The sequence below is a fragment of the Grus americana genome, chromosome 14, assembly GCF_028858705.1.
Source record: "Grus americana isolate bGruAme1 chromosome 14, bGruAme1.mat, whole genome shotgun sequence".
In the NCBI taxonomy this organism is placed as follows: Eukaryota; Metazoa; Chordata; class Aves; order Gruiformes; family Gruidae; genus Grus; species Grus americana.
The window spans coordinates 6,867,171-6,895,153 of NC_072865.1; the positions used below are offsets into that span (position 1 = coordinate 6,867,171).

The window sequence follows — 27,983 nt, forward strand, 5'->3', positions numbered from 1 at the left end:
GCTGGTGGGACCTGGGGTCTCCAGTGCTCAGCAAAGCTGGTGCTTTGCTCCCCAAAACTGCTCTGAGAAGGGCTCAGGGCAGCTGTAACAGCCAGGCTGGGGCTGGGGCTGTCCTCCTGCCCAGGAACGCAGCAGCTGAAGCTGAAGTTGAGATCTGGCCTTGCAGGGTCCAAGATAAGCAAAAGGCAGGAGGACACACCAGGACCTGCTCCACACAGGGCTGTACCGTGAAGCTGGGGCACAGGCGGCTCCCAGGATGGTCTGGATGGGACCCCCAGGTCAGTTGACCCTGTTAGGGGTGATGGAGGGGTGTAGATTGATTTCTGGACCCAGCCTGGAGGGCTGAGCAGGGTCAGTGGCACTTGGCTGGAGTGCACAGGCTGATGTTCGATGGATGTAAATCCCCACGGAGCATTGGGGTTTGCTGAAGCCCCCCACCAGCCTGGGGCTGGGAGGTGGTTTGAACAGTGGGAGAAAGGGAATGGGTTTGCTGAGCACTGTAACCCAACAAAAAGCACCCCTGGGAGCTGGGGCAGTGGAGCGGGTGCAAATGTTTGGTATGGGATGTTTGTGCTAGGGTACAAAATGCATTTCACCCAAACTCCAGCCCAGCCTGCACCATGCTGCCCTCCAAGGGACCGGCATCTCCCCCCCACCTCCATCCTCTACCCCAGCTGGCTCTCAGCCTCCTCGAGCAGAGAGGTGAGCTGCCCAGGGCAACTCCTGTCCTCACCCTGAATGAGGACAAGCCCAGGGCCTGCATGAGGAATGATACAGCGATGCAAAGGGAAGCAGAGCAGCCCCTGCAGCCACGTCCAGCCCTTGCTTCCAGCGTGAGGTGGAGGAGGGAGGGGACATGGTCCAGCTGTCCGGGATGCTACTGTCCTCCCTCCTCCTCTTCCCTGGCTCCGCTCACCGCTTCATCAGCATAACTCTTCTGGTGCCCCGCAGCCCCCACGCTGTGCCCAGGCTTTTCTCCTGAAGCTTCTCCCCACCAGCTGTGGGCAGGGGATGAGGGCACAGCTCGGCACGGGCCCCGTGTCCCCATGGGCAGCCCAGGGCATTGGGGACCACAAGGGTTGCGTGGGGACAGGCACTCAGGAATGTTGTTTTTTCCATCTCAATTTCCGTCAAGGTAGTAAATCAGCACTGCAAAAAGCTTTTGTTTTCCCCAGCACGCTGCCAGCTGCTCTGCCTGCCAGCCCTTGCCTCCCCTGCAGGGGCAGGATGCGGCCATCCTTGCCCACACTCCCTGGGCTCACTCTGGGGACAGGGTCCGTCCTGGCCCGGTGAGGCTGGGGACCTGCCATGCCAAGGAAAGCAATCACATCACATCCCAGTTTCCTTGTGCCCCTTCCCCAGGCACTGGACCCCTGCAGAGAGCTCTCAGCCCCCCACAGAGGAGGCTTCCCTCCATCCATCCCGCACAGCCCGGCCACGTCCCTCCCACTGCCATCCCCTCCCTGCTGGAAACGGTCCCGCTCGCCCGTGGAAGGATGTCGGGGTGACACCGGGCTGGCCCCAGCCCTGCAAGACTCAGGGGTTTAGTGGTGGGGTCCTCACGCAGGGGGAATTGCCGCGCAGGGGCGATTGTCCTGCAGGCAGCTCGGCCGTGTGTCCCCCCAGCATGTCTCGGCCAGGTACTGGGGAGCTGGGGGGATATTGGATTGCAGCAGATGGGAGAACGTCTGGGCACAGGGTGGCCCGGGCACGGCTCCAAATGGGTGACAGATACACCGCAAAGACGTCTCCCATATCAGCTGCGAAGGCAGCGCTCCCTTAAAGGAACACGGAGCCCCCCAGGGATGTCCCGTTGTCCTTCAGGGATGCAGCCGACCCAGGGTCCTGCCCCGTGCGGTGCCGGGGCGGGGGGGGGGAGTGCCACAGGGGGGAGGTGACAATGGGGGAAGGTGCCCAGCTTCCCCGAGGGGACATTCAGCTGCTGGCATGGGAAAGGTGTGAAGATCCCCAGATGTATATGTTGCGCTTGGGCTATTTTGGAAAGGGACGGAGCTGATCTTGTGACTGGAGCTGGGGACTGCAAGTCTGGACAGCGGGGTCCTGCCTGAGTGACAGCGATCCACTGCCTGACCTCAGGGAAACCCGAGAGCCCCCACTGTGCTGGGGACAGCTCTCACACCCCTTCCCACCCCCCGTCCCAGCTCGATTAATGATGAAAACCAAGTGTTGGGCAGTGACGTAGCTGGGGACGACACAGGGAACCAGGGACGGAGCCCATGCTTGGTGCAAACGCGACCCCCACCCTATTGCATCCCTGTGGCTGGGCCACTCGTGGTCCCCAAGGCTGTCCTGGAGGTACACCCCATTTTTTTACAGCTGTGTCTGGGATGGGACCAGCCCAGGCCACCGCGGTCCCCCAGGTCCCCGGGCCAGGGAGCAGCAGGCAGACAGAGACGAAGACTTTCTGCAGGCCCCGTCTCCCCTGGCTCGGCAGCCTGAATGCCAGCAATGCCTGCCAAAAATATTTGTGTGGGAGGTGGAAAGTTAACTTTAGTTTTCCTTTTTTCAATGGCGGGCGGGTGGCAGGGTGTGAGAAAGGCAGGCAGGGGGGCTGTGCATCACCCGCCAGCGAGTGGGCAGGGAAAGATAGCCGAGCAAAAGGTCTCCCTGCTGCCAGATTTCAGAACTTTGTGAATTGAAGGATTTATTATTTTTTTTAATTCTTCCCTCCCCTGGCACCATTTTGCAGCTTCTCACAGGGACTCGCTGCTGCTGGGGACCACGAGGTGCTTCCCTGGGGGGGGCACGGTGGGCAGCAGCTTGTTGGGGCTGAGCTGGGTGCCGGTGCCTGACTTGAGCGTCCCTTGCTCCCCGGTTTGGTTCTGCACCCCTGAAATGGTCCCTGAAATGACGCTCACACCCCTTTACAGCCTCATTTTGTGGCTGGGGGTCTGCACAGGTGAGCGGTTGTCATCTCAGCCTGGTCTTGTGAACATGGCTGGCGATGCTGCTCCTCTTCGCTGGTGCAATGATGCACCTGGGGCATATATACCCATCCCACCCGGCTGGTCTTCTAGCAGACAGGATGAGCCCTGCAGCATTTGCCAGAGATGCACATCACCCAGGAATACTCCCTTCCTCTGCTGCCTGCAGAGCCCAGGAGCCGTGTCCCGGGGGGAAGGCAGCTACTCTGCCGGCAGCTCTGCCGCCGTTCCCCCGCCACGGTGCTGGGCTCAGACTGGCCCCCAGCGAGGCAGCAGACGTGTGACTCGTTATTTTGGCATCGTGGGCGGCCCCGTCCCCGCAGCATGTCCTCAGGGAACACCGCCGCTGGGATCTCACCAAGGAGGGGTTTGCCCGGGGAACGCCGGGATCGTGGGCGCCCGTCCCCGGGATATGCCCATCTGCAGAAAGCGCTCCCGAAATGGAAGGGGGCGGCTTTGGAAGATGGTTTTCAAGGCAGTACGGGCTCATCCAGAAAACTGTCAAGGCAGCGCTGGTGTAGGATGGGCGGGAGTCATGCTGTCCGAGAAACCTTCTCCCTACAGATGGGGCAAAGGGGTGGGAGCGGGGAGGCGGCAGAGCCGCTCTGAGAGGATCTCTGCTGACCTGGGCTGGGCTGGGGCTATTTTTGGCAACTTTCTCTTTGTCCTCATTTGAGATAAGCCAGCTCCCTCCAGCTCCGACAACTTGCCATGTTTCTAAGGAAAGATGTGGGTGGCTTTCCGCAACTATTGGGGCCCTGAATTACGTAAAGAGCAGGGTGAGAATCCTTTTTCAGAGAGAAGCATGGAAATTTTTCCCCCCAGGATCTCTTTGCAACTCCATGTTGAATAACTGCAGCAGAGCAAGGCAGGAGGAAGGATTTCAGAAAGGGCAGAAGATTTCCTTTGGGCATTCTCAAAAAAATGCAGGCTTGTGTTTGGGAAATGCCCAAGCGATGGCTCGGCAGCAAAGTTTTCACTGGCTGTTTTCAAATCTGCCTTCGTTTCCAAAATAACCTTGCTAAGGACGGGAAAAGTTTTGCAGAGAAGCTGTGTGAGCCCCCGATGAAGCTGCAGGGTGTATTCCTGCTGAAGCCAAACCCACGACGTTGATCTGGTGGTGCATCTTCTTATTTCACTGAATAATCTTGCAATTTATTTGCAAAACAATGCAGGGAGGGTTTTGGGTTAAGCAGAAACCTCTTTTCCTCCTCGGTCGGCTGTTAGACTGGGAAATCCATCACGGTTCGTGTGCTACGGGCTCTGTGGGTCCCCCAGCAGCAGCAATGCCCTGGGACCCAGCCTTGCAGCAAGCTGGGCTGGGTGACGTTGTGCTGAGCCGCTGCGGAGGACTCATGGCACAGGAATTTCCCCCGTATGCTGTAACCCGTATCCTGCCCCGGGAGCGATGACATCCCCCTCTCCCAGCTGATACCTCGCCTCTCGGCTGTGTCGGTGCGTGCATTCATCATTCAGCAGGATTTATGCTCGGCAGAAGGGAAACGGGTCTGTCTGCGCTTGTCCTGGCTCTGTGTGAGTCACTCAATGGTTAAACACAGTCTTGCTTTGTTAGCTGGATGCTGGGAATTTTGCTTTCCAGCAGGATGGAGGTGGGAGCCAGGGCTCCTGCTAACCCTGAGCAAATCTCTGTCTGCAGGGAATGGGCTTGTTCCCTGAGCGCTCCCACCTCCCGAGCAGCAACCGTCCCCCAGCGCTGGCCACAAACGGGGGGTCTCTGTGGCCACGTCTGGGCTGCAAAAGCAAAGGGAGCCAGGCACCGTGCTCCAGCCCTGGGCACTGCCCCCCCGGGGTGAGGATGGATGTACGAGGGTGATGGGGTGATGTGAGCGGGGTGCCCCTATCCTTCACTGCCTGATCCCCCCCAGCAGTGAAGCCACCGTCATGGGGGGGACACCCCACTCCACCCCTCCTGGCTATGCTCACGCCCCATGGCTGGGACTGGGTGCTCGCCAGTGAGCACGGCAGCAGTGGGGTACTGGGGCAGGGGCATTTCCAAATGAACTGTTAGGGAGTGTTTGCATCTCAGGGGATCCTTCCTCATGGGGAGCGGTGCTGGGGCTGGAACCCAGGCAGGGGATGCTGCTGGTCCGGGAGCTGCTCTGCTGGCTGAGGCCAGAGGAAATCAGTGCATGTACAAGCATCCCCAACGCTCCCCCTTCCCTTTGCACAGGTCTTTAGTTGCTGCCCCTCTGCCCACCTGGACAAGAGAAATTTCTGCAAAATCCTCCTTGGCGACGTGTGTCCTCCAGGCAAATCCCTGCAGCTGGGTCTCCAAAAGCTGCCCACTCCTGTGGCGTCGTGCCTGGTCCTCCTGTCTGCAAGAGGAGTAAAGCTGGACTTGCGCCTGGCACGTAGCCATCTTCCTTCTCGGACGCTGCCCGTGCTCCGAGGGATGCTTCCCGGGAGGAGCCAGCCCCCTGGCCATGCGGAGCAGGTCTGAAAGGCCATAGAGTGCCAGCAAAGGAAAGCGGCAAAGATGCTGAAGGCAAAAATCTGGCAGCCCTGCCTGCAAACCCAGCCCGGCTGCCCCACACCCGGCAAGGCTGTGCAAAACCCGTGTGTCTGCGGGACAGCCGAGGGGGAAGCCGAGGGGGACACCGGCTGTTGGCAGGAGAGGGGGAGCAGAGGGGGGCAGAGGTACCATCATCTCCGGGATGCTGCTGCCTCTGAGCTGGTTGAGCAGGAGGGATGGATGGGGCCGCTGGGAGGGAAGGCAAGCGGGAACTGCTGGCGGGAGCCCGGGAGGCTCGATGGGGACGTGCTGGTTCCCGTGTTGGATGGCAGCAGCCTGGCCTCGACGGCTGAGCCCGCAGCCCCCCCAAAATGCCTCGGCTCTGCCACAGAGCTGTCCCCTGCAGCAGCCAGCCCCACGACCGACCCCAGCCAGGAGTGGAAAGTGGTGAAGATCCAGCGGGTCCTCATCAACCCTGCCGGTGAGCCGAGGAAAGCGGGTAAGAGAAACCCCCTTTGGCCACCATCCTGCACCCCGAAAAGCACTGCTGTTATCCCAGTGCCGAGGCTGCCGCTGCCCGGCACAGCAGTGGGAACGCCTGGCTCTTCTCAGGGCAGGACCTCTGAGGGGTTAGAGGTCCCAGGCTCCCAGCTGAGCTGCTGGGACTTTTTCAGCTTGAGATGATCTCTCTGGCCTTAAAAATAAGGAGGAATCTGTGGCTTTTCTCAGGAGGGGGGTGGGAAGGCAGCGGGTGGGTTCCTGCGGTCTCCAAGAGCTCGACTGAACCCCGAGTGGGGCATGAGCAGGGTGGGCTTCCCAGCCCTCTCCCCGGCCTTGGTGCTCAGAGGGACCCTGCCAAAAAGGGGCTGATCAGGGCCAGCTCCTGGGGTGCTGCCTGGGACAGGGGCATGTCTCCCCAGTCGGTCAGGGCAGGGATGCCCAACCATTTGTTATGTGGCTTGGGGCTGTCTCTCTTTCAGCCACTAGTTTAAAAATGAAGCGCTTTGTTTCAGGCTGGTTGGTTCCTACAATGCTCTCTGCCATCGCCTCGCTTTGCAGCCCTGTTTCACAGCAGTTCCCCTCTGTGACTGTCCCTTCAGCCACGGTGACACAAATACAGGCACATATCTAGGGTTACTGCAGACCTCCCCACCCGGGGAGATGCTCCTGCAGGATTAGACTCATCCTCTTACAGGCATTGGACCCATTTTTAAACTCCGCTTCCACCCTTCTTTCTATTTTGCTCCTGCCCAGCTGTTATCTCAGCTGCCATGCGGCGCCGGGGCAGGTGTGTCGCTGTCCCCATGGGATGGTGTTATCGGATGCGTGCTCTGCTCAGAGCCTGGTTTTCCCCAGGATGGGGAGGGACGGGGCTGGCTGGGGATGCTTGACATGAACCAGGTGTCCAGAATCCATCCCATGCCTTTTTGGGGTGTCAGATGCCTTCAAAACCAGTGGCTCCCTGGATGGGAAAGGGCCGGGAAGCTCAGCCAAGCCCTTTGGCTCGCTGCTGCCCCAGCAGCTCCCCTGGCCGTACAGGCGTCGTGTTTCAGGGCTCAGCACACAAACCAGATGGACCCAAATAGTCTTCCCATTCCTCACTCTGCTCTGGGATGGCAGATCCGCAGTGGGGAAAGGTCAGGCCTGAATCCGTCCAGGCTCAGCATTTTCCTAACCTGCGCCGCCATCCAGCACTTTTGCTGCCAGCCTGGAATTTTAAAGTAACTCAACAGGTTTGTTGGAAAGAGTTTGTCTGTCCCGTTTCCTCCCCCTCCAAGTGAGATCACCACCAGCCACTGCCTGCAGGACCCGTCAGACTTTCCAGAGCCTCCGGGCAGGATGTCACTGAGGGTCCTGAGCGCTGGCAGCAGCGCCGGGACCTTGCGAAAACCCTGCAGGTTTGTGAAGGAGAGGTTTGGTTCAGAGCAGGGACGGCGGCAGAGGAGGGAGGGGCAGGTCCCCGCGCAGGTGGCATCGGGGCTGCCTCTGCAGCAGGGTGTTTGCAAGAGCATCCCCGGGAGTTGTTGGGGATTTCCTCTTCTTCCTCTTAGCTGCCTAGGGGTACAGGAGCCCCCCACCCCACGCAGCTCCTGCAAGAGAAAGGGGAGCATCCATCCGCACCCAAAATTGTGCAGGGGTGGCCCTGTGAGCTGGGAGCAAAGCCCCCGCGAGTGGTGCGGACTCACCCAGGCAGGTCCCGGGTGCTCCTTTGGTCCCCATCCAGCAGCCCAAGGCCAGGCTGGGTGCTCCCAAATATCCGGCACAGCGGCCCGGGCTGGTTGGCACCTCTTGGGGCAGGCTGGGGAGTGCAGGAGCCCCGGGTAGAGGCAGAGGCTGGGAGATGCAGGAGGCAGGACTGGTTTCTCTGTCTGGTGTGCAAATAAACGGAAGGTTTCGCTCCCTGGGGGCTGCCGAGCCAGCACCAGTCTCCCTCAAAAACCAGAAAAGCACAAAAAAGCAAAGAGGGGCAGGAAGAAAGGAAATTAGAAAGGCAAAAAATAAGGCCAAGAGCTCATCCTGTGGTGTGGACAGGCGCAGGAAGGGGGTAAGGCTGGACCCATCCGCAGCGGTGCCTGGGAGCTCTGCAGCCCCAGCGGGAGTAGGGTGGTGAGGTGGGAGGCGATGCTGGCTCCCCAGGAATCATCTTGCCCAGGGCTGCGGTCTCCCCGTCACTGGGACCAGACCACCCCTGGCAGAGGGCTTTCGGTGCTCTTCCCAGGGGCTCCCCACGGCGGTGACACCAGTGCTGGATTCTTGCCCTGCTCCAAATGTCCCGACTCCGTAGGCACTGGGGGAGCCGACAGCAAGGGGAGGCCCTGCTTCCCTGCCAGCATCTGAAACGTAAGGTGCCGCAGGTCCCCAGCAGTGCTGGGAAGAGGGAAAGGGGGTGAGGGCTGGGGTAGGGGGGTGAGCAGGGCTGGGTCAAGAGGATGTGCGCGGCAGGGATAAGGGGGATGCACTGGGTGGGGTAAGGGGGATGCTCCGGGATGGGATAAGGGGATGCGCAGGGGTGGGTAAGGGGATGCCCCGGCTGCTCTCACCCGGGCAGCGGGCTCAGGGCAAACCCAGCCGGGACGGGAAGCGGCGGGGAGGAGCCGCCGGGGGCAGCCGGGGCGGCGGGGCGGCTGCCGGTGCCGCCGGGGAGCGGGACCCGTCCCGTCCGGTCGGGCGGGCGGGGCGGGCAGGGGCAGGGCAGGCGGGACCCGCCACCCCCCGGCCCCGCCCCCGCCCGCCGCCCCCCCCCCCCCCCCGGGCCCGCTCCGAGGGCGGAGCTGCCGCAACTTTCCTGCCCGCCGCCTCCTCCCCGGTGCAGTCGGGCTGCGAGGGGCGGCGGCGGCACCGGCACCGCGGGTAGGGCCGGGGCTGGGGAGGCGGTGGCTGCCCCCGGGCGGGGCCGCGGGGCCGGGGCGGCCGGGGCAGGGACCGGAGGGTCGGGGGGGTGCGAGTGCAGAAGCGGGGTGTGGGGGGGTGGGGGGTCGGAGCGCAGAGGGGGGTGGCGGGGGGGGGGGTGTGCTGGGATCTGGGGATGTCCGGAGGTGCCGAGGGCCGACAGTGCACGGCGGGGTGCTGGGGGTACACAGGGCGTCCGGGGGTGCATGGGGGTCCGGGAGTGCACGCCCGGAACGCCCCGTGGGGTGCCGATGGTGGGCGAGGGGCCGGCGAGTGGAGCCGCACGTAGCCCGGGGGCAGGCGAGGGCTGAGCGGGGTTTCTCTCTACAGAAATTGGCCGGGCGGGTGTCGGTTTCGGGGCTCGGGGCATGGGAGGCACAGCCGGGGGACGTGGGGGGACGTGGAGGTCCCCCCCCGCGGGTCGGCAGGGTCAAACCTCCCAGCTCTGCAGAGCGTCTTCCCAGGCGATGTCCCCTGTCCCCCCCCCCCCGGCAGGGACGTGATCTCCCCTGGCCGTGCCACCCCACACTGGAGACACAAGGTCTGTCCCTCCAGCTTGGCAGCCAGGGGGATGGATCCCTTACGGGTTGTGCAAGGGACAGGCGAAGGCCCAGTTTCGTTCCGCTCCCCTCCCCACTTTGTCCATCCGACGGGGACAAGCCGAGCCAGATGACCTTCTCTTGCCAGGCCAGCGCCTCCGGCTCATGGCACCAGCCCCGGCAGGGCTGTCACCGGGGTCCCGGCAGCCCAGGATGTGTCGCGGCGAGGCTGAGCACTGGTGGGCACAGGGGGGCTGGGACTCACTTGCCAGGCGGGATGGGGTCCCTGTGGTACCCGGCCGTGGGATGGACTGGCTCTGCTGCGCTACAGGCAGATGGATGGCGGGGCAGCCTGGAGGAGGTCTGCCCGGCTCCAGCCTGCTTTTGCAAAGCTTAAAAGCTTAATTTTGGTTGACTGGGGGAAGGTGCTGCCATCACTTTTGCAGTAGCAGCAGCCTCCTCTTCCCCAGTGCAGATGCGTGCAGGGCTGGGGCTGCTCGCTGCATCCCCTTGGCTTGGAGTGGCCCAGGGAAGCAGGGCTGGGGCAGCCAGCCCACAGTAAAATTTAACACCCACCCAGCCCCTTCTCCTCCTCCTCCCGGGTGGGAGAAGGGTGTCCCAGGGCTTGTTGCTTGGAGACTGCGAGGCCATTTTCTGCAGGATTTGGGTGCTGAGAGCCGGGCAAGGCAGGGGCACGGCTGCGAGCCGGGAGGAGCGTGGGGGAACAAACAGCTCCAAATCCAGCAAAGCCCTTGCGAACAGAGCGCAGGGAAAACTTGCAAGCGCATCGAATTTTCTCGCTGTGCCAGATTTTGTCACTGGCAAAGGCACTCGCGAGGAGAGGCCCAGCACGGTGTACCCTGCCAGGCAGGCAAGGTTGCTCCCACCATGGCACCCACTGCTTGAGCCGGGGCTTTTCGGGTCTGCGGGGCCAGCATGGATAAAAACCTCATGGAGGTTTTATATCTGGGGTATAGGAGGGTTGAAAGTTGGGAACAAGACAGAAAACAGTCATATTTTTATCCATATGTTTGAATCATATCTGTTTCTAGCTAGTCTGTGCTACCCTCCTGTTTTCCTAGCAGCAGATTATTTGGGATGATTCTGGGAGCTGGAGGGAAGCACAGACTTAAATGTGTGTGAATTGTTAGTGCACATTGCAAAAAATCCTGCACAGCTGTAGTTGGGGCAAAAGGCCAGTTGGCTTCTCTGCCAAAAAACCTGCTTACATTTCCTCGGTGTCCAAAGACCTCAATGTTTGGGTGAAAACACCGGATCCCCCTCCCCAGCACCACCCGGCTGTAGATGTGCTTTCGGGTTCATGGCAGGGAGGTGGCATGGCAGCGGCGTGTGTCCCTCTGGAGAGATGGAGTTTCTCTTGGTTTAATTCTGGGTTTTGCTGGTGGGGTTTTGCCAGCAAGAGGCACACTTTGGGTTGACTTGCCGCAGCCCAAGAAATGGTCAGAAAGAGGGAAAAGCACCTGCACATTACGGGTGGTGGCTGCTGTCCTGTGCGAAGGTGGATTTGGGGTTTCTGGTCCATGCTCTGACTGGCCCTGGACAACTCTTGGGCTGACGGGTGGCCCGGTGGGACATCCTGAGCATCCTCCTACGAGCTGGCCAAGGTGGGCTGCAGCATTGGGATGGCTGAGCATCCAAACCAGGAGCAGGCTAGGGACAGATTTTGGAGTCACCTGCCAGCCTTGAGTCCAAGACTTCACATGGCCTGTTGCATCCCGCCAGCCCCACCAGGACCCTGGTACCTGTTGGCTTCTCCAAACAAGGACTTCTCACCACCATGCCTGGTGCTCGTGGCCACCCACACCTGCAAGGTGACAGCTTCCAAGTTGCTGTTTTTCTTCTTGTGCCATCCCGGCCACGTCGAGACCAATAACTTCCACTGAATCTGTTGGCTTAGAGAGCCCTGGGGTATCTTCCCTCCCTACAATTTGGGACCAAATCTCATCTCATTCAAGCTCCTGGAGTCCATGTCAGGGCAGGGCGGGCCACAAGCAGGGTCTGATACATCCTTTGCCATCATTTGGGGTCAGATGGTGGCTCTGGCCTTTGCTGGCTGGACTTCAGACGCTCTGCAGTAGTGCTGCACAGGGGGACCCATCCTTTGCATGGAAAGCTGAGCTGGAAGGAATTTTTTTTTCCCATCTGGCCAGGAGGGAAGAGCAACAAAAATGCCTTTCATCACCCTTGTCATCCTTGTTCTGGAGAAGAGAGCACAGTACATGCTGCGGGAAGGATGACTGACAGCTCAGTATGAAGCTGTTAAGCCCAGCACTTGGGGGATGTTGCTGGAAGTCACCCCTGGAGCAACGGGAAACCTACAGAGCAAGTGCCTATATAAATATATAGATAGAGATCTACAGGCTTTTCTGGCTGGAGCTGAAGTGCATTGCACCGAAATAGCACTCAGGGGCTGGCTGTTCCCATGTGTCGGGAGTCCAGCGATCCTGTGGGGCACAGGGAGCATCTCCTTCCCCTGCATCCCTGGACCGCAGGGCTGGGGGCTACGGGGGACTCCCCAGCGCAGGGATGCAGCAGCGGAGAGGGCTGGCGGGGCTGGATTCATTGTTCTTGGAAGAAGCCAGGACATTTGGAGAGGAGAGACGTTTCCTTCCTGAAGGGCAGTGTGATGGTAAGCCGGTGCGCAGCGTGGGAAGGAAGGAAGAGTGGAAGTGTGAGAAGAGCCGGTCACCCTTCGGATTTTGGACTGGACTCCTGTTAATGGGCGGAAGCCGGTTTCCAGTGCTGTGTGAGCCCCGGGCGCCCTTGGCTGCACATAGTTTTGCTTTCACCTCCTCCCCACACGGCTCAGGCTGCCTTCGGCCCCGTGCCCCTCCTCCTCTTCCTCCTCCCCAGCACCTGGACATTTCCAGCACCTTGAGCTCCCTCCCGCCTGCCTGTGGCCGGGGGGGAGCACCCAGCCAGAGCCCACCCGAGGCTCCCTGGCTGGCAGGGGATGGTGGGGAAGGATGAAGGGGTGTTCCTTGTGGCCGGGAGGGGAGCGAGGGGTGCAGGACCTGCCCCCAGTGATGGGGGTCCCTTCGGGCACCACGGCAGATGGCTAAAGGCTGTTGCGCCAGGTTGAATAACCTCATCCTGCGGCTCAGAGTGGAAGGGAGGAGGGAGGGAGGTGGTCCCTGCCCTTTGGCTGGGGATGGGATGTCACCCCGGGTTGAGCGATGATGAGCCACATTTGCAGCGGTGCCTGCAGAGCTGGGTTGCAGGGCTGAAGGGTCCGTCCGTCCATCCGCTGGGCTGTGTGCAGCTGTGCGATCAGGGCGGTGTACAGAGTTATTCTCTGCAATTTCCTCTGGCCTGCCGGAGACTGGTGCTCTCCATCCGTGCGATAAAAATTGGATGTGAAGAGCAATTATTACCCCTCCCCATCCCCACTAGTATCCTGAGGGATTCATTTCCAGCGGGCTCGGGTGGAGCAGCCCGGGAATGATGGGTATCAGGTGAGCAAGCACAGAGGGGCTGCTGGAATCGCGTAGGGGATGGAGGTCAGCAAGGCAATGCTGAGTATGGATGCCCTGAGGGGGATTTCAGGCGGAGGGCTCCCACCCTGCAGCACCCCGTGGCCCAGAAGGATGCCTGTACCGGGGCGGCAGCAAGGCATGGGGATACCTGGGGGCAAAATCCTGGGGGACAAATCCCAGCGCTGGTCCCGGCTATGCGGGAGTGTATCCGGCAGCTAGTCCAAGCAGGAACAGGCTGGCCAAGAGCTGAGTCATCCCTCCAGCGTGGAGGAGATCCCCCAAGGCCCCTCGGTTGCTGTTAAAAGGCAGTAGCAAGAGCGAGAGGCTGTGAAATGGCTCCGCCGAGAGCTCTGCTTCTTAGGCGGCCTCGGCCTCCGAGGAAGTGGGGATGCTCGATTTGGAGCATGAATTTCACAGACATCTGGAGCCTGTGGCTTATTTCTCAACGGCTCCTTGGCCGTATTTCTCCTCTGTTTCGGAGATAAAGGCGGTGAGGGTGACCCCATGGAGCGGGGGCTGCGGTGCTGGCCGCCCTCCAGCCAGCCCGGCTGGAGGAAATCGCAGCCCCGCTCTGTGCCACCGCCAAAGCAAATAGAAATGGGGCGTTAAACAATGCTGGGCACTAACCAGGGGAGATGTTGGCCACCGGCATCACTGCTGTGGGCAGGCTCCTCGTCTCCAGGAGAGTTTCCACTGGCATCTCTGCCTCCTCTCCCCCGTGCCCAGCCAAAACCCTCCCATCAGGCAGCCCGAAGGCTTCATCCACCCTCCTCCTCCTCCTCTCCAGCCCTTCCAAGAAGGCAGGACCACCCTGCGTGCCTTGGTGGTGCTGGGGCCAGGGCAGGAACTTGCTGGGTGCTGAAGGTAGGCAGGAGGGATGAAGGGTGAGGAAGAGGAGATGCCCAGCTTGCAGCAGCCCTCCTGCTTCACCGTGGGCTCGCTGGAAGGACTTGGCTTAGTCATTCATCCCTTCCCTCGCTGGTAGGCTGAGCCACTGCTGAAAATATCCTGGAAGGCTCCCAAGCGGCACAGAAGGCAAGAAAATGAGAAACACATGAAGGAAGGGAAGAAGGGAAGGGATGGGAAGGGAAGGGGAGCGGGCGCTGGCGGTTCCTGGAGGAGCGGGGCTCGGAGCAGGCGGTCCTGGCCACCCACCTCCCTGCTGGGGCCAGAGCAGGGACACCCCATCCCAGCCATCCTGGCAACGCCTTTGGGGAGGGGGTTGCACCTTTGGTGGGTGCTGGGGTGATGCTGATGCTCTGCACCAGTGTCTGTCCCCAAGCAGCGGCCTCGTCGGGGCCGGAGGATGCTGCCCTTCCCATGGGCGCTTCAGGGCGAGTTCATAGGAAATTGCTCACCCCAAGAAAATGCGTTCCCAGGAGCTCCACATCCTTTTGGCTGGTGCCCTGACCTTTTGGCCAGCACACGAGAAGCTCAGCGACACTCCAGCCACTCGCTGCGGGGCTTTCGCCGAGGTTTTAGCACTTCACTTTTAGCACTTGCGTAGGCTCCCAAGGCATGAGGTTGGTGCCTTGCTGCAGGCTGTGTCTGTGTCCGGCGGGTCGGGATCTGCGCAGTGTCTGTCAGCTGCTGCCATCTCGTGTTGCTCCATAAATCAGTCCCCAGATGGGGCTGGCCTTGCCATGAGGTTATGGCGGGCTGGCATCTCCCACTGACACTGGGTTTGCTTTCCTGCTCGCACAGGGCTGAGCGTGCCGGGATTTGAGGTGAGGGGCTGGGGAACACGCGCTGGCCCCTTCCCTGCCCGCTGCCTGTTCGAGCCCGGGGCCAAAACCATGTGAGCTGCAACCTGAGACCTGCCGAAGCCCTTGGAGAAATTCCTTTCCCATACGGTCACTGCGGTGGGAGCGCTGAGCCCAGCCAAAATATGGGGTGGGACGGGAGGAAAAGTCCTGAGTGGCCCTGGATGTCTCCGGGGCTTTACCGTCTGTCCCCCCGCATGCAGAACTGCGGCTCAGCATCTCGGCGGGGGCTGCGCTGGGTACCCATCACCCCTGGACTGCAATATCCCCCCTGCATACCCCAGCCCCGGAGCACCCCTCCTGCCTTCCCCCAGCTGCCAGGAAGGGGCTTGGGATGCCGAGGGATACCTGGAGGAAGGGCTGCGGCTGAGATCCCACGTCCCCGCTGAGCCCCCCCTAACCCCCCTCTCCCCTCTGCCCAGGTCTCTCCCGCAGCGCTAGCCTCTCCGAGAAGGAGCTGAAGGAGGCGAAGGCGCAGAGCCAGAGGATTGCGGCGCAGCTCACCACGGCGCCCGGCCCCAGCTCCAAGGGCGTCCTGCTCTTCAACCGCCGCAAGCAGCGTGTCGACGGGCTCGCTGGGGCCGGGCATGGCAGAGGGCTACCGCTGAGCCCCGCGCCCCGGCCTCGGCAAGCAGCCATGGAGGAGGGCGAGGGGCAGAGGATGAAGCTGGAGCCCAACCAGCCTGACATCCCGGGAGAGGTGCTGCAGGCAAACGCCTCCCCATGCCGGGAGTCGCCTGCCGAAGCCCAGCAGGTCCCACTTAGCATCTACCTGAAGGAGAATATGTCATCAGCCACCACCAACGGCGTGCAGGAGCAGGTGGCCAGAGGGATGGAGAGCGGGGTGGGGGGGCTCAGGGATGCGGGAGCCCCTGCGGGGCCGAGCACGGCAGCTCTCGCTCTGCCGCAGAGCCCCGAGGAGGGGAAGAACGGTGAGGTGCCTGGCGAGGTGCCCAGCGCGCCAGCGGGGACGGCCACGGGGATGGCATCCCCAGCCAGCCGGGAGCAGAACGGGGCACGGGGCCGGCAGTACTACGAGGTCCATCTCACCCTGGCCAAGCCCAAACCCGTGAAGAACCGGACGGCCAGACCCTTTGGCACCCAGACATCCCCCACCAGTGGCCAGCCCGCAGAGGGAGCCCCCGCTGCCCGGCTGCCCCCGCCACCCACCTACGCGGAGACCCTGAGCAGCCCCCCGCCGCTCACCCGCGTCCGCTCGCCCCCCGCCTACTCGGCCCTGTACCCCCCCCGGGAGCAGAAGATGCTGCCAGGTGCCCCCCTGAGCTGCGGGGTGAGCGGACCGAACCCCCTGCCCAAAACAGGGATCCTAGAGGAGTCGGCTGCTCGGAGAGCCAGCAAAAAGTCCATGTTCACCTTCGTCGAGAAGCCGAAGCTGGGCCCCAACCCCGATCTGCTGGACCTGGTCCAGAGCGCAGACAGCAGGAAGAAGCAGAAGGAGCAGGGGGAGCCTGGTGCCGAGGACGAGCCCTTTGCCCTCGGGGCTGAAGCTGCCAACTTTGTCCCCAACAGTGTGGCCAGGGGCGGGCAGCACCTCCCGCCGCCGGCTGACGATGCTCCAGCGTGGTCCTCCTGCCTCAAGTCCCCCACCATCCAGCCCAAGCCGAAGCCGCAGCCCAGCCACAACCTCAGCGAAGCGAGAGGGAAAGGGGCCGAGCTCTTTGCCCGCCGGCAGTCCAGGATGGAGAAGTTCATCATTGAGGCTCCCTCCCAGCCCGAGCTGCTGCGGTCCCCATCACCCACCATGTCCCTGCCTCCCTCCTGGAAGTACGATGCCAATGCTTGCCTGTCACCCATGGTCTCCAGACACCCCTCTAAGAGTCCCTCCAGGCCCGCCAAAACCCCCCCAGCATCTCTGTATGGTGGCAACCTGATGGAGAATGAGGTCTCTCAGAAGGAGCTAGAGATCTCCAAGCACCAGCCCTACCAGCTCCAGTCTTCACTCTTCATCCTCTCCCCATCTAAGGGGCCAGCAAGGTCCATGCCCCGGGAGATGCCTCCGCCCAGACCCTCTCTTCCTGATGCCTACCCCTACCTGCAGCAAACCTCCTGCCCGACCTCTCCGTTGCCTCCTTCCCCTGTTTGGCATCCCCCCACTGTGCCCGGCGCTGGCCAGACCACCTCCAGCCCCCTCCCCAGCACCGCCGGGGCTCTGCCCCTGACCCACGGCAGCCGTGCCAGTCCTGGAGCCGAGGTACTGCTGGCCTCCCCGTGCCGCCTGCTGCCGCCCCGAGCAAAGGGGGGCTTCCAGGCGCCCCGGCCCTCCTACTCCACCAGGAACGCCGGCATCGAGCCGCAGGTGTGGAAACCTTCTTTTTACTACAAGTAGTGGTGGTGGAGAGAAAATCACAAGGGTTTTAGGCTTCCCTCCGCCAGCCGAGTCCTCCCTAACTGCTCATGGGTATGCCAAAAGCTGACCCAACCACAAAAAAAGGGGGAAAAAAGAAAAGGAAATAGAAAAAAGAAGTAGCTGAGAGGCTGCAGTGCCAGGACTATGGGTGAGACAGGCACTGCCGAGCCCCCGGTGTAATGGAAGCCAAGGCGTCCGAGGGAGGCGGCAGAAGTTCGGGACATAGAGCCCGCGGGATCCCAAAGAGCTGTCAGGAGCCTGCCCGTCCCACGGGGCCGCCGGCACTTTCTCTCTTCTCTCACCTGGAAACTGTATGGAGCATGGCATCTCTGGCTCCCTCTTTTCCTCGCCTCCTGCCTTTCCAGCTCTTGCAGATGGCAGCTGCCGGCTCTGCCCGCTCACCTGCAGCCCCTCTGTCCTGCCGGCTCCTATCGGCCTCCTACCAAAGCAAACCCGGAGGGGACACACCGCCTTTCCGCCGCACTGTGCCTGCTCCTGTCTCTTTTGCTGGTCCTTCAGCATCTGTCCTCGTTTGCTTCCATGCCACGGAGGAGAGCCACATCCCCGGGGGAATGGCAGAGCCCCACGGTGCTGGGGACACCACATGGTCCCTGTCCCTCCCCACGCTCAGTGCCGGAGCTGGGGATGTGCAGCAGTGCTTGGCATGGCCGGGAGCGAGGGATGTGCCGGGTGGAGGAAGGCAGGTGAGGGCAGGGCCAGCTGGGCGATGCTCAGCCTGATGCTTGTGGTCCAGCCGTGCCTCAGCCCGTCCCTCGCTCCCACTGCTCTCCCTGCGGTAACGAGTTGCCTTTCGACTGTGCTTTTATTTCTCCTGCGTTTTTCTTTTTTTCCTCTTTCTGAATACACTCTCTGCGCTGTCAGACCTGGCTCTTCTCTTTCCTGCCGGCGTGGGAGCAGCTGCCGGGTGATGGACCCCCAGGGTGGCACGGGGCGGCAGGGGGGGTCTCCATGCATCACCCAGAGAGAGGCTTTAGGAAGCTGCAGGTAGTGAGAGGTCCTGGGTCATATTTTGGGCAAGGATGATTAATTGCAGGCTTGGCCTGCCCCAGCCTCCTTTGCTGGCGAGGGGGTGCAGAGACAAATGCATTTTTGGGGAGTCCTTGCAGGGGGTGCAATGCACAAGGATGCATCCCCAGTTCCCACGGGACTGAGCCAGCACAAAGCTTGCTCCAGCACCAGTCCTGCCCCCATCCCGCTGCTCTGTCCCCTTCATCACCCTGAGCAGTGCCAGCACTAACCCGCTCTCTGTCCCCCTCCAGGAAAGGCGGCCGTCCCTCCCCACCTCACCCACCTGGACACCCCGGCTGGCGTGGCGCCCGGGCAGCCTGGACGGCTGGGCCAGCCCGGCCTCGGTGCCTGAGCTGGATGAGGGACCCCCCATGTCCCCTCCATGGAGTGAGCGGTCCCTGTCCCCGCTGCGACAGGACGCCGACCCCCGGGCCAGCCGGCAGATGCAAGCACGGCTCGCCAGGAACATCATCAACGCTGCCCGGAGGAAAAGCTCCTCTCCCAAAGCCGTGGGGCCGGAGGGCTCCCGGCCCTTCACCCCCATCCCCGCCGGCCCCCCCAGCCTGCCCCAGTCCCCCCGGCTGGTGCGGGCAGAGGGCTCCAGAGCCCCGGCACTGCAGGCCACCAGCAGCGTGCTGGGGAGCCTGGGCAGCCCCTCATCCACCCACAAAAGCCCCCTGCGATCGCCCAGGGCGGACGGCCCCCAATTTTGTCCCTCCCCTGGGATGCCCCGAGCCACCTGGGCAGAGGGTCACCGGCTCCTGCTGCCACCCGGGATGTCCTCCTGCCCCGTCCCCGGGCTGTCCCCCTGCCCCAAGAGCCCCCTGCCATCCCCCGTGGTGGGCGGGCGGTCCCTGGCCAAGCGCTGCACCTCCCGGTCCCCCACGGACTCGGATGTCTCCCTCGACTCCGAAGATTCGGGGGCCAAGAGCCCGGGCATCCACAGCTTCAACCTCTGCCCCCGGGGCTGGACCGGCAGCCTGCGGCTGAAGCCAGGGGGGCTGCCCTCGGGGGCCCCCTGCACCTCCTAGACAAGCCAGCCCTGGCTGGGGTCACCCTCTCCCTGGCCCTGCCAGCCTGGGCAATGCCACCCGATGCCCCCCCCACCGGGAACACCCCAACCCTGGAGGCTGCGTCCCTGCTCCCTGGGGGGGGCTGCCGCGGCCCCTCGGCGTGCCGGTGGGGTCAGGTGCTTCCCGCCTGCCCGCCATCCCACGGCCCCCGCTCTATTTTTACCACCCTAACCTTTCGGAGCAGGACTGCCTGGTCAGCAGGCAGAGCAGGCAGAGCAGGCAGCAGGGGGGAGCCAGCGCCCGGCACGGCCCTCTCCCTCCACAGCCCCCTCAATGGAGCAGGGGTGGGGACAGGCCCAGTGGTCCCCTGCGAGCCCCCTGTCCCCAGCGCCGGGAGGTCCCAGACCCCAGCACCCCACAGCTCTGCTTTCCCGGGTGGCACGGCCGGTGCTGCTGCCCGCAGGGTCACCGCACACCTGGCAGGGGTGGGCAGTGCCGAGTGGGTGCCGCGGCCGGGGCACCCTCTCCCAGCCTCTCCCAGCTTCTAGATCTGGCTGCTTTCAACTGAAACCAGATTTGGGGGAGGAAAAGTTAATTTTTTTATTCCAGCCCCCAGTCCCCCAGGTCTTCGTTGCCTTCTTTTTTACTTTTGATCCTTTCTCAAAGAAATTCCCCCAAATCCTTCCCCGGTGACCAAAAAGAGCCAAAGTTATTTATTGCCACATCAAGGGGACCGTTTACAGGTGCCCTCCCATCCTGCCCAGGCAAACACGAGGGACAGCCCCATCCTGTCCCCTGTCACTGTCCCCATCCCCAGGCTCACCCCATCCCTGTCCCCACCCCTGCGGGATGGAGGGACACAGGGGGACCAGCGAGCCCTGTGGCAGCCGGGGATGGTGGGTGGATGTGGGGGAATGCGGGGGTGGGTGAAGGAAGCGGTACAGGTTGCAGAGGGTTTGAAGGAGGTGTTGGTGCAGGAGGCAATGCTGAGAGTGTCTTGGGGACAGGGTGGTGTCCCCATGGAGAGCTGCTCAGGGCCAGCACCCTGCAAGGGGCTGGGGGAGCAGGCAAATGCCCCCCGAGGGCAGCAATGTCAGAGAGAAGCTCAGGGGGGTGATGGGGAGAAGAGGGCGTCAGGGTGGACACAGTTACATGGCAGAGCCTGGGGACAGCAGTGGGTGCCGAGGAGGGCAACGGGTCCCCAAAGCATTTGTCCCCACCCAGGGGTGAGTGGGAGCAGTCAGGGTTCCAGGAGATGCTGTGGCGGTGATGCAGCCACCTGCCCAGGGGACACAGCCTTGGTGCCAGTAAGACCAACATGGAGAAAGGAGGATGTGCTTGGGCTGCTGGGGCTCTGGCACGTTCCCCATTCAAGGAGCCCCTGTCACCCCTTCCCTTTCCCCAGGACGCACCGTTGCAGCCAGCACATCCCTGTTCCCCGGGGGTCCCCCTGCCCTGCAGTCTGCCCTTCCCAGCACACAGCCCCCCCTCGCTCACCAGCCACCACGACCCGCCTTTGCCACACAGTTGTATACCCAGCTCAGAAATAAACTGCCGTTATCCCACCCAGCCTGGCCTGCCTGGCTCCGATCTGTCCCCAAGGTGGCCTGGGCACACGTGGCACATGGCCACCTCCTGCTGCACAGCCACCATCCCGGTCCCCAAGGGTCAGCCCTGCTCTGTGCCAGGGTGATGGTGTCCTGATCCCCAAGGGTCAGCCCTGCTCCGTGCTGGGGTGATGGTGTCCTGATCCCCAAGGATCAGCCCTGCTCCATGCCAGGGTGATGGTGTCCTGATCCCCAAGGATCAGCCCTGCTCTGTGCCGGGGTGACAGCATCCCAGTCCCCAAGGGTCAGCCCTGCTCCGCCCCCTTTCTCAGCCAGAAATAACTGCTGTCCCGCGGCTGGACCTTGGCATCTGTGCTGGAGCCCAGCACGGGTCGGGGCGAGCGGCAGGGAGCTCGGGGGTGCCGTGGAGGGCCAGCCAGGGCCACCAAGTGCTGGTGGCCACAGTTTGGCTTCAGCCTCGTCCCCAGCTCAGCCTGTGAGCATCTTTGGTCCCCAGCGTCTGGAGCATCCCCTGGCCAGGTAGGGGAGGTGAGGTCCCATGCTGGGGTCAGCGGGTAGGTGGGTGCACGGGGCTTGGGGACATCCCATCCCTGGTGGTGGGGACTTCGCCACTGTGGGGGGTCAAGGTATGGTCTTACCGGAGGGCGGTCAAGGAAGGATGGGGCGCAGGTCCCAGGTTCTCTGTGCAGATGGTTAATGTGGAACTCAGAGCTGGCAGGGAGCTGCGTGTCAGGCACCCACGGCCCCACGGGGACCCCCTGCTCTCCAGGGCTCTTAGGAGAAGCTGCACAGCATCAGCCCGAGCTGAGGGATACCAGGTGCACCAAACAGGGCTGAACCACCACCCCATTTCTCACACTTGCTGACCCGAATGGCCCAGCAGCACAGGGGTGTGCTGCTGTGGGTGGGCACCCCGGGGGGCTCAGAGTGGTCTCCTGCTGCCTCCCCATGAAGGAGCAACGCAGCCCAGCAACCCCATGCCCTGTCTCGGCGCTGGCTGGGCTCCCTGGCAGGGTCAGGGTTGCGGCTCCGGCACCCTCGGGGCCAGTGGCTGAAAATAGCTCTGTTAAGGCAGAGGTGTTGTGGGGGAGCAGCCAGGGCCCCTGCTCGCCTGGCAGGTTGCGGGTGCTGCTCTGAGGGGGCTCAGGACACAAAGACACTGGGTTGCTGTGGGCAAGGACAGAGCTGGGGACGTTTTCTGCCCTAAAGAAAGGCAGAGAGGAAAGTCGACAAGCAGGGGCTGAGGGGTGGAATGCTTTGGACATTTCCCTACATCTATTGAAGGGAATGGAGAGTAGTGTGGGGATGATGCTGGCCAGGGGAGATGTTCGGGGATGATGCTGGCCAGGCAAGATGCTCAGCCAAAGCCTGGCCTCTCCCTGTGGCACGGCTGGGGCTGACACGTGCCCGTGCTTAGTGTCACCCCAGGGCTGCCTCTCTCTTCCAGCCAGGAAGGATCCGTCCCCTTCCCACAGAGCTGTCCCCGGAGCGTGGCAGCAAGTGATGACCATCATGAGACCGCATCCTGAAGATGGTAAGGGGGACCGGGGGTGCTGCCCCCCTGCCTAGGGGCCAGACCCAGCTCTGGTTGAGGCCACTGGCCCCACTCCCCAGAGCCTCTGTGCCTGTTTTCTTGGTCCTCTCTTGCACTACAGCCCCAAGGGGCAGCAATTGCATGTCAAAGGATGGAGGGTCCATGCATGGGGGCAGGAGAGGCTGCTTGAGCCTCTGGAGCTGAGATAACTCCCCGACAATTCCCGACGCTGAGGAAACAGCAGGTCCCGGCACAGAAGCATGGCTGAGCTGTGTGACAGGGACCCCGGTGCTGGGCGCGGTGGTACCCAGTGTTGCAGCAGCCTCAGCTGTGGCCGTGCTCTCCTCCCAGCCTCCCCAGCACCCCGGCTGGACCTGGGCAAGAAGGTGAGCACGCCACAGGACCTGATGATTGAGGAGCTCTCCCTGCGGAACAACCGTGGCTCCCAGCTCTTCCAGCAGCGCCAGAAGCGGATGCAGCGCTTCGTCTTTGAGCATCCCAGCGGCTACAGGGAGGTGGGTCTGTGGCTCATCCCCCAGCTCCGAGCGGGACAGCCCTTCCCCGGCTCTCGCAGCCTTTGCAGGGAAGCGATTCCTTGTGGGGCTGGGGGTGTCACAGTGGGGCAGCTGTGCTCAGCTGCCCTCTACGCTGAGATGAAGGGAGGGCAGAGATGGCTTGGTGGGCTGAGCATGGAGGTGGGCAAGCACCAGGTTCAGCATCCACTGAAGAGCAAGGGTGCCAGTCCCCCTCTGCACCCACTAACACTTCTCCTCACCTCTCACAGCTCCCAGGGCCAGGTGGCTCACACCGCACCGAGAAAGGTGACCCAGAGGGAACGGTGAACGAGTGGACGGTGAGTAGGTGGAGAAAGCTCTGAGGTGCTTTTGACAGCATCCCAAGTCCTGACTGGGGCAGGGATTGCTCCCCGCACCTGCTGACTCTCCCCTCCGCAGGCAGAGCAGGACGCTGAGGGCCAGCAGAGTTATCACTCCGAGCTCCACGTGGCAGCATCGCCCCAGGGCAGCCCCCCCGAAGTGCCCAAGAAGACAGAGAAAGTTTTGCAGATGAGCAAAATCCTCAACCCTGACGCTCTGGCCCCTGGTAAATGCCACCTCCACCCCAAAGCCTACACTGCTGTAACCTCAGTAATGTGGGGCACCTCGAGCTGCTGCCTTCCAAGGGGTCCTCCCCAAAACCCTCCCCCAGAGTTTGTATATATATAAATATATAACATATATTTATGATATATATATATGTAATCCTGCCCCCCAGCAGGTCCTCCGTGGCCATGCGAAGGCAGGGCTGTTCCCAGCCTCCCCTCCCCTGCTCGAGACGTTGCCCCAGCCCGGCTGCAGCCGCAGCAGCCCATGCTGTCTCTCCCCCATGCAGGATACTCAGGCCCCCTCAAAGAAATCCCCCCGGAAAAGTTCAACGTTACTGCCATCCCCAAGGGCTACCGCTCCCCGTGGCAAGAGCTCCTTGGTGACAAGGAAAAGTCTGTGCACGGCGAGAACCAGCCACCCATGAGACCCACTCCATGGGATTTCAAAAGCTTCAACAGGTAACACTGGCCGAGGAGCAGGCACCACCAGCCTGTCCATCCCTTGGCCAAACCCTTCAGCCTCAAGGTGCACCTACCATCCTGCCAGGGAAACGTGATGGTCCATACACCACAGGGAAGCAGCAAGGGCTCAGGTTCCTGTTCAGGAGCTCCTCGGTGGCTCCTCTGCAAAGGTCCCTGACTCCAGCTCCTCCCCAGATCTCCACCACTGGCTTATATGGCCTTAAGCAGTTTGATCTCATCGGGTAACCCCAGGAATGAAATTTGGGAGGACTAATTCTCATGCACATGGTCCTGGAGTAGGAATTGCTGCTCTTCCCAGCTGAGCTCAGCTCTAGGCCAGGTGGAGGAATGGCAGAGACAGTGCCAAGTCTCTCTCCTAATTTCCTTAAGGTATCCAAGCAGCTGCTGGAAGCAGTGGGGGTATAAGGTTAATCTTCCCACAAGGTGCTAAGAGGTCACCAGATTCCTTCCAAACACTTGATCAAGATTGAAGTCTCAATTGGGCAATTTCTGGTGGTTCAGCCTGGCGAGCTCTGTGCCCTGTGGCTGCTTCCAACAGAGCCTGGCTGCTGTGCCTCCTTGCACCTCCAAATTACACTGGGGTCGAGGTTGGGACCCTGGAGCAGAGACTGACAAGGGAAATCTCCTTTCTGGAAAGACACTTGGTGGGTATCCAGGAGGTGGAGATCTGGTGGTAGCAAAGTACCAGCAGCCCAAGGTAGAATGAGCTGAACTTTTAAGCTGAATCCCAGCGAATCTGCAAACTCAGGTCCTGGCTCTCCTCCTCACTGAAATCCTCTTTTATGAGGATGAAAGTACATTAGCCTCAGTGGCCTGGCCAAAGCCACCTTCCAGTAGGCAAGCTCCCACTCGAGCTCCCTACCAGGACACAGCACAGCTTTGCTGTGAGGCCCGGCGTGGTGCACAGCACAAGGCTGCTGCACGCTCAGCCCTCCTGAGTTTCCTCTTCTGCACCAGTGAAAGCGTGGCAGCGCACTGGTTTGCACTGGAATGGAGCTGAGGGAGATGAGGTTAACAGAAGGGACAAGAACCCAGGGCAGCCACAGGCAAGAGGGGAGAAGCAAAGGGGCTGCGTTAGCTATGTCCTCAGGATCTCCTTCCCAGTCACTCAGCCATCTGGAGCTTTCCTGGAGCGGTAACACGTGAGGAGGTGCCGTAGGGGGAGAACAAGGAGCTGCTGCAGACACTGGGCTCTTTTCTTCCAACATTTAGCCATGTTCCTGCCTCAGTATTTGTTTATGAACAGGGACTGAAGCAAGGGCATGTTTCTGAATAATGCTCTACCCCGTACCATTTCTCCCCTCTCACATGCTGTCTTTCTATTTAAAGTCTTGAACTGTTATTTAATACAGATGGATGCTAATTTAACACCAAGCCTCTCGCCACCTCCTCTAATTCTTCACTGAGGCATGAAGATTCAGAGAGCCAATCTGCTTTTAACTGGGCTTTTCATGATCTTTCAAGCTGTTGGCTTTTAAATCACTTCTCAGTTCACCAAATACCAAACTGCAGAAAAACAAGTTTTTTGGCACAAACCAGCTAGCGAGAGGCCAGTGGTCTTGCCTAAAGCTAGGTGAATCCCAGCACAGCTCACATGGGTAACGGGGCAAGGGCAAGTTCACCATCTCAACAGCAATTGCATTAAAGCAGACTGATTTCTTCCCAAATTTAAACATTCAGGCTGTGATGCAAAGACCTTCGGCCACCTTGCTAAGGTGTGCTGCCTTAAGAGAGAGTGAAAACCAAGCTTTGAAAAGGACTGTCGTTTCCCAAAAGGGAGAAAGTTTCTGGAACAAACCTCTCATTTATCTTCTCCTCCCCCCTTATTTCTCCCTAGGACACTGTTGCAAAACAGTGCCACGTTACTCATGTTCGAGCAACGCTTCCCAAAGCAAACATTGCCAGCTATGCCTCATTGATAGCTCAGCCTCCATGTGCTGCTTCCAAAACCAACATTCTTGGCTTTTTGGGGGCTGGCACTCTCTTCCCTGGTCCCTTTCCACATTTCTCCAGGAAGGGATGACAGCTCTTGCCCCCGCACTGCTCCCCTTGTTAGTCATAGTTCAAGAGAAGCTGTCCCAAAAGGCGGATTGGAGCCAGGGCCGGGAGAAAGACATTTGCCTGCACATGTGCTGGAGCAATCAGGAGGCAGCACTATCAGCCTCGGCCCTCTGCAGAACGCATTAGCTGTGGACCAGTCACTTTCTAAAGTCCAGGAGGTTTGTCACCGTCACCTGCTCTCTTCATCTAACCCCTTTCATGCGCAAAACATCTCTACTGCTGTTGGCGGAGCCCCTCAAGAGACTACGGCAAAGGTAGCAACACGCTTCCTCCCTGCCCTGCGCAGCCCCTTGCCGCTCAGGCACCAAACCCCACTCTGCAGGCCTGCCAAAGCTCGAGCTGAGGTTGGCTCTGTACAAGAGAAGCACCTCGCTGGGCTGGCAGAGACTCTAACAGTGTCCTGGGGAGGAAGAGGAGGGTTGTCATTCGCTACAGGTATTGCCGAGTTGCTGCTGGGCTGAGAGTAGTAAATCCAGACCTGCTTTTTCCACCACCTTTACAACATGCACAACGTGACGTGCTAAATCTGCTTTTTCTTGTGCCGCAGGACCCCCACCCCATTTGACAGAGCACTGGTCAGCGACCTGTTCCCTGTGCCTGCCATGGAGCTGGAGAAGCTGAGCGCTCTGGAGGTGATTTCCCACAGACGTAACTTCAACAGAGTGCCACAAGGGTGGGTGCGGATTCTACCGGAGAGCGATGAGCTGTAGGATGTGCATACCCTTCCCCATCACCACGGCTGCTTTTCTCGCTAGTCTCAAATGTACTTCGCACGGTAGGGGAGAAGGGAGTAAGTATTCTTCGTGAAAGCTAAGCTAGCGGTCTCGGGTCATCATCCTCTTCAACGGGATTTGAACAGCTCAAGTCTGGGACCATTCTGAATTCTCCTCGTACCAGCCATTATCACATGGGCATTTAGTGCTAAGCTAACGGCCAAGTTCTCATCGTTAATGCAAGCAGATCCCTGTAAGCTCCCATACAAAACAGCCTGTCCTCTTCCCTGCCTCATGGAAAACGGCAGGACTGCCAACTGCAACACACCAAGCTGTCTCGCTGCTTCTTCACCGACACACAAGACCTGCTCCAACAGCTGGTGCCTTCGCAGAGAAATTCCACCTTCAGGACAACTCTACATCTGTCATTCCGGTCGGGACAGAGAGAGGAGGAGGTAGTTGAAGAACACCAGCAAAACAAGCTACTGGAGGCATCAGGATGTTAAAAGCAGTTACCTTGGGCTTGGCTGGAGAACAAAAACAAACGAGGAACTGGCCATCTGCCTGTTCACCAACACACGTACAGCGCAGCCGGGGTAGATGGGAGGGGAACACTGGGAATTGGAACTTGCGCCCCATTTTCCATAAGCGACTGGCTAGCACTTGGCAGCTGATATTTTCCCCTTCCTACTGCTATTTGCATGCCTTGCTTAAACATCTAAGCCCTTTGACTGACTTATGCCAGATTTACTTCATATAGTTGGTCCGTAAGGACCTGGCTCCGCCTGGACCAGCTGTACCCCAAAACTGCACCAGCCTGAAGATCCTGCCAGGGTGTTCTGGTTACTTCAACACCAGTGGGAAGAAAAGCAGTGCAGCCATGGCTTGAGCAAGCCCAGGCTCCTCCGCGAATGTGAAAATCAGCAGGGAGGGTTCAACCGCACAAATGTTTTTAGTGGTGACACACAGTAGGACACGCAGCTAACAACAGTCTATAGGACAGTCATCACAACAGCTGGAAACCCCGCTAACAAAAAATCTCTAACTTAATACAGGCTATCTACAACTGCTTTTGTCAGGTTCTTAATGTTACCCTTATTTAATCTTGCAAAAGCAGGAGCATCAGGATAAAAGTTTCTTTTTCCACCACTGTGGTTAAACCAGGCAAGTAAATTTTGTGGTAAAAATGCAGTTAACAGCTGCCTGACTTCTGAAGTGTATTTGCAATGCTGCACAGCCAGATGTGCAGAGCAAATCCCACACAGGGATTCTGCTGCCACAACACACCGTTCAGGCAGGAAACCGTCATTGCTCTGTTCTTCCCACAGAAGCAGGAGGGGACAAGGAAATAGAAGAAAAAAAAAAAAAGGTCTGTTCCTTAAACATTAAGAATTTATGATGCTCAGCTGCTGTCCTGTTCCAAGCCCATCTCTCGTCCTTTGTCCATCGGCTGGAGAACCTGTGTACCTGGCTGGAAACAATAAATAAATTGCAATGATGTAAAG

At 60.6% G+C, this 27,983-nt stretch overlaps 2 protein-coding genes across 8 annotated transcripts; both read left to right on the forward strand.

The window, feature by feature from the left end:
- The first annotated feature begins 241 nt into the window (after positions 1–241).
- On the forward strand, positions 242–20,613 carry SYNPO (synaptopodin). 5 transcript variants are annotated; one of them, XM_054841998.1, is made up of 3 exons: positions 242–278; positions 15,030–16,924; positions 18,256–20,613. In XM_054841998.1, the coding sequence occupies exons 1-3, from the start codon at positions 257–259 to the stop codon at positions 19,033–19,035; spliced, it is 2,697 nt and encodes an 898-aa protein (XP_054697973.1). In that variant the 5' UTR covers positions 242–256; the 3' UTR covers positions 19,036–20,613. The 5 variants fall into 5 exon arrangements, with proteins under 5 accessions (XP_054697973.1, XP_054697969.1, XP_054697970.1 ...); XM_054841994.1 differs by lacking the exon at positions 242–278 and adding an exon at positions 5,443–5,917; XM_054841995.1 differs by lacking the exon at positions 242–278 and adding an exon at positions 5,622–5,899.
- A 324-nt stretch (positions 20,614–20,937) lies between these two features.
- On the forward strand, positions 20,938–27,979 carry MYOZ3 (myozenin 3). 3 transcript variants are annotated; one of them, XM_054842001.1, is made up of 7 exons: positions 20,938–21,113; positions 22,033–22,119; positions 22,471–22,634; positions 22,904–22,972; positions 23,073–23,220; positions 23,509–23,680; positions 26,313–27,979. In XM_054842001.1, the coding sequence occupies exons 2-7, from the start codon at positions 22,089–22,091 to the stop codon at positions 26,473–26,475; spliced, it is 747 nt and encodes a 248-aa protein (XP_054697976.1). In that variant the 5' UTR covers positions 20,938–21,113; positions 22,033–22,088; the 3' UTR covers positions 26,476–27,979. The 3 variants fall into 3 exon arrangements, with proteins under 3 accessions (XP_054697976.1, XP_054697975.1, XP_054697974.1); XM_054842000.1 differs by having other exon boundaries at positions 20,938–21,104; positions 22,014–22,119; XM_054841999.1 differs by having other exon boundaries at positions 20,938–21,104.
- The last annotated feature ends 4 nt before the right edge of the window (positions 27,980–27,983 follow it).

Bases quoted from the DNA above. Each gene is read 5' to 3' on its own strand.
- SYNPO (XM_054841994.1), top strand. From the start codon at position 5,443: ATGCTGAAGGCAAAAATCTGGCAGCCCTGCCTGCAAACCCAGCCCGGC. The intron at 5,918-15,029 runs GTAAGAGAAACC...CCCTCTGCCCAG, and splicing joins CGGTGAGCCGAGGAAAGCGG to GTCTCTCCCGCAGCGCTAGC. The intron at 16,925-18,255 runs GTGTGGAAACCT...GTCCCCCTCCAG, and splicing joins ACGCCGGCATCGAGCCGCAG to GAAAGGCGGCCGTCCCTCCC.
- MYOZ3 (XM_054842001.1), top strand. From the start codon at position 22,089: ATGACCATCATGAGACCGCATCCTGAAGATG. The intron at 22,973-23,072 runs GTGAGTAGGTGG...TCCCCTCCGCAG, and splicing joins GAACGGTGAACGAGTGGACG to GCAGAGCAGGACGCTGAGGG. The intron at 23,681-26,312 runs GTAACACTGGCC...CTTGTGCCGCAG, and splicing joins GATTTCAAAAGCTTCAACAG to GACCCCCACCCCATTTGACA.